This window comes from Cannabis sativa, chromosome 1 (genome assembly GCF_029168945.1).
Source record: "Cannabis sativa cultivar Pink pepper isolate KNU-18-1 chromosome 1, ASM2916894v1, whole genome shotgun sequence".
NCBI classification, from domain to species: Eukaryota; Viridiplantae; Streptophyta; class Magnoliopsida; order Rosales; family Cannabaceae; genus Cannabis; species Cannabis sativa.
Window position 1 is genome coordinate 4,957,718 of NC_083601.1, and position 4,475 is coordinate 4,962,192.

At 37.3% G+C, this 4,475-nt stretch overlaps 3 protein-coding genes across 3 annotated transcripts; all 3 read left to right on the top strand.

Annotated features, from left to right (window-relative positions):
* The first annotated feature begins 990 nt into the window (after positions 1-990).
* LOC133031749 (uncharacterized) lies at positions 991-2,444 on the top strand. Its single transcript, XM_061105524.1, has 4 exons — positions 991-1,371; positions 1,484-1,621; positions 1,723-2,363; positions 2,426-2,444. Exons 1-4 carry the CDS (start codon positions 991-993, stop codon positions 2,442-2,444), a joined length of 1,179 nt encoding a protein of 392 aa, XP_060961507.1.
* An 8-nt stretch (positions 2,445-2,452) lies between these two features.
* Positions 2,453-3,272, top strand: LOC115719300 (uncharacterized). Its single transcript, XM_061118948.1, has 4 exons — positions 2,453-2,534; positions 2,608-2,703; positions 2,777-2,872; positions 3,025-3,272. Exons 1-4 carry the CDS (start codon positions 2,496-2,498, stop codon positions 3,193-3,195), a joined length of 402 nt encoding a protein of 133 aa, XP_060974931.1. The 5' UTR covers positions 2,453-2,495; the 3' UTR covers positions 3,196-3,272.
* A 63-nt stretch (positions 3,273-3,335) lies between these two features.
* LOC115720544 (uncharacterized) lies at positions 3,336-3,996 on the top strand. Its single transcript, XM_030649688.2, has 2 exons — positions 3,336-3,419; positions 3,575-3,996. The coding sequence occupies exons 1-2, from the start codon at positions 3,372-3,374 to the stop codon at positions 3,839-3,841; spliced, it is 315 nt and encodes a 104-aa protein (XP_030505548.2). The 5' UTR covers positions 3,336-3,371; the 3' UTR covers positions 3,842-3,996.
* Positions 3,997-4,475: the final 479 nt, after the last annotated feature.

The window sequence follows — 4,475 nt, forward strand, 5'->3', positions numbered from 1 at the left end:
GTAAATTTGGTTCACTTATTGGAAGCTCAGCATATAGATCCATGGTCCCCATTCTAGTTGAGAACATTCTGCTTGTAAGACTCATTAATTGATTCGTGATTGATCAATTATAATTCTAAAGTTAGACTATGTCTAATTTTATGAATTTTCACTAAGCGAAGTGAAATTGTAAGGAAAAGAGTTTTCTGGGTTTATTTATTTATTAATAGACTTTATATGTCTAATTAATAATTAAATTAAATGACAATATTATTTAATAATCTATTTTAGTTATTAAATAATTAGTTTTGGCATTTAAAAGGTTAGAATTGGAAAATTGGCATTTTTGAGAAAATAGAGATAAAATTTGATAAAATTGCAAAATTAAGTAAGGCCCAATAACACCATGTGGCCGGCCACTTAATATTGATTTTTCAAATTATTATTTTCATTATTTTAATGCCAAATAATTCTAAACCTAGACCTAGTAGTTGCCTATAAATAGAAAGTGATGGCTCAGTCAAAATACAAGTTTTCAGATCAGCTTTCTGACAGAAATTTCTCTCTTCAGAAAAACTGAGCCTTCCTCACTCTCTACCTTGGCCGAAATCTCTCTCTCTCTTTTCCCTTCATCTTTTTCGTGACCCTAGTGAAAGAGTAAGTTCCCACACACAGCAAGCAGTAACTCAATCATAGATTGGAAGACTGTGAAGGATCAAAGCTTGAAGAAGAAGGAGATTCGGGCTCAGATCTTGATTATACTCTGCTACAGAAAGGAATCAAGGGTTAGAGATCTGAGTGGAAGGAGACATTTATTCCGCTGCATCAATGTAAGGTTTTCTTAACTTTATATGTGTTTAATTTATCGTTTTAGAAAGTTCATATTTAGGATGTTAATAAACATACTTGTGAGTAGATCTAAGATCCTGGTAAAATAATTCCCAACAACATGTTGACCCAACCACTAGCATACTGGATTTGTATGGGAGGAAAATTCACTTATCTGCCGCGATGTCCGGAGATGTTATGGGGGTGGACGACGGAGGGGATCCTGTAGTCACCGAGGGTGATAGTGACACTCGATATCTGGAGGAGATATTGAACATTGTCGAGTACACCGTGTCGTTGACAGGGTTGGAGAAATCTTTGTTGGAGTGCGTTGAGGCAGACAACCTATTTTTGATTAAATTTTCTTTGGTGGTCATAGGGACAGTCCTTGCGCTGAAAACGGGCTGCGATATCACTTCGGGGTACTTGCACTCCCTTATGGTTACCAGGGACATTCGCCACAAGAACGGGGCAACTGCCGGGTTCAGGTATCTGATGAACTCAATTTTCAGATTCCGAAATAAGGCCACGAAGAATGTGTCTGGCTGCACCTTATTCCTCCAGGTACATTGATTTTGTTATCTTTCATTTATGTAAATGTGTTTATTAAGTTTATAATATAATATTGTGATTTATTAGTCGAATGTATTACTAATACATTGTTTGTTTGTCACAGTTGGTGTACTTGACTCACGTGGAGTGGAACTTTGGATATGTCGACCGAACAGTGCTCCCCGTTGATTTTTGGGGTAGTAAACAATGTAAGTCCGCTTACAAATTTGTGAAAGACAATGGGGGTCCCAACAGCGACAAGGTACATCGAATTTTGGTTATAATGTGGTAATGTGATTTCAGTTGATATTAATTATTTTGGGTTTGATAAATTAAATTTGTTAAATTTGTTATGTTTAACAGATAACGCTCACTTCGAATCCTGTAATACTGCCCAACTACTACTCCGACTCGGAAGGAAGAAAGAGCAGTGACCACTTTGTCAGCTCTATCAACGAGTTGAAGGAGTACTTCTCCAATGAGTTAAAGTCTCAGTTGAGATCATTTTCTTTGAAATTTATGGACAAAGGAGAAGGTGTAGGTGGTATTGACCGAGAGTTGGAGGAGGATGCTGCTGCGGAAACGGGGAAGAAGGCGGAGTGCAGCCAGGCCGTGGAGGAGTCCCCATTGAAGTCCCCTGTCCATTCGAAGACTAATGTTGTTGGTCTATCCGACGAAAATGTGGTGGAATCTGTAAGTACGCCTTCACTATCTGTTACAAAATCTGTTGAAGATGAAGGTGCTGCACATAAGACCTTCGACGATGAGGACTTTGATATAGTCGAAGTGGCATCTTTCTGGAATAAAGGCAAAACCCTCGTCAAATCAAAGAAGACACAGTCAGAGAATGTGCCTTTAATTGAGGATGACTTCAACGATAAGGCGTACGAGCAATTTGTTGAGTCGGGCAGAACTGTTGTCGGGCCTTTCAAGACGAAGGAAGCGATCCCCCGTAACCAATATGGGTTTTACAAGTTTATTTTTAGCAACACATTAGATCCGAGGTAAGTAAATGTTATTTTCGTATTTCTCATTATGATATACTTGTTGAAATTTTTAATAACAGTTACATTGATTACAATTGAATCAGATATGTGCTTGCAAAATTTCGAAAGTTTGAAGTGGATAGGAGGTGCATGGCATCGTTGCGACCGTTGCGAGAAGTTGAGGGATCCGTAAGTGTCAAAGTATTAACTAAATATGTATCATTTATTGTACATGTGTAAATCATATCTCATTTTGTTGCAGATCATTGACTGTTTTTCTATACTAATGAACAAGTACGAACGTGATAGTCGATTACCTGACCAACCTCGTGTTTGGTACATGCCCACTCGCATCTCGGTAATTGCTTAATTTTGTAATTCAGTTTGGTTGTAATTTCTGTTACTTGACAAGATGAACAATGCTTTTGCAGCAAAAAACTCTCGGTTCGTTTAATGTGAAGAGGATTGCGAAAGACCGGGAGTGGTCAAAACTGTTTTACGAAGACAACTTCGAAAAATGCGTCAAGGTACTTCATCATATACACATGGTCGTTCTTAATTGTAATTTTGAAAACTGAGATATGTTAGCGATGCATATTGGTCATTGTAGTGTCGAATATCTATATGGTCTGTAATTTCAATTTATTTTTGACTTTATTGTTCCTCTATTCAATTGTAGATGTTTGTGCCGGTGTTGACTCTAGTAGGTGCACCACATTGGTTTGGTGCCGAAGTAAATATGAAGTCCAAGGTTGTCTCATTTCTGGACTCCCTACACACCGCAATGCATGAGAAGTATCGTGTGGAGGCTACGAAAGAAATGGTAAACTTGCAAAGTTTCATTGTTTGATGTGAACTCGTTCTTCATTGAATCTAACTAATTGTATACGTTTGCAGTTGTCGACGTTGGACCTTTTGTTTGAGGAGAATAGGTCGAAGAATGTGACTTTCGTGGATTTCGGAATTGACAGGAAAGATCGCTTTCTTCCTCAACAAGACAATGACCGAGATTGCGGTGTATACGTCATGAAGTACATGGAGGCTGTGGCCAATGAGGAAGAAGTAGTTGATGAGGTATACCACTGTTTAGTTATTTCAGAATGTAGTACGCAAGTTTGATTGAGATTAACGTTGTGTAATTTAAATTTTATTCGGTGTTTTACTGTCAAGTTGATTAGAGTTAATTACATTTTCTAAGTTTTTGTTTTTGTTTCTGTATTGTGCCACAGTTTCACCCGGTTGAGGCACGTTTGGAAATCGCTGCGAGGATCATAACTGATGAACAAAATGAAATTCGTACCAAAGTGGTTGAAGATCGTAGGGCTGCACAAGGCAGCTCATTTGCATCATCCTCGGCCCCTTTGCGTAGTCCGTCAAAGTCTCCACGCGATCCTCGGTTCAGTACAGCGAAGTCTCGCCATGCAAACATGTTTCCCCCGTCAAGAGCCTCCCCTAGGTTTCAGTCTAGCAAGACTAAGATTTCATATGGTGAATAGTCTGTAAAAAACACTTGTGTTATTAATAGGTTGTGTTATTAGTGTGTTGTGTAGTTTGGATTTGGGAGCATAGGTTGTGTTATTTGTGTGTTGTTTAGTTTGGATTTGGGAGCATTTGGATTTAGACATCTGTTTTTATTAGTTGACGTTTGGAACTTGTTATTATGTTCACAGACTTGTGTTTATTTTAGTTTTGAGAATATATTAAACCATACTTAGCAAATCTTTGTACTCACACCATAACAATCTTACAATGTACCCATACTTCAGAAGTAGTTGATTGTACTTCACAGAAATTATTTAACCCGAAAACTTTATGATTTGTACTATACCATTAGAAATCACGACAAAGGTGACTTCTTAATTTTCTTTATTTGTTTTTTTGGTTAAGAGGTGACTTCTTCTTAATTATTTGAAGGAAATCATGTTAGTTGCCTAATCTTACCAAATCTTTGTAGTCATTAAAGTTTAAACCGAATTTTCAAAACACATGTACTATGACATTACAAATAATGACAAAGGTGACTTGTTAATTGTTTGATGTTAGTTACCAAATCTTACCAAATCTTTGTACTCATTCAACTTTAAACTGAGTTTTGAGAACATATTAAAAAAAAAGATTGAAACCATACCA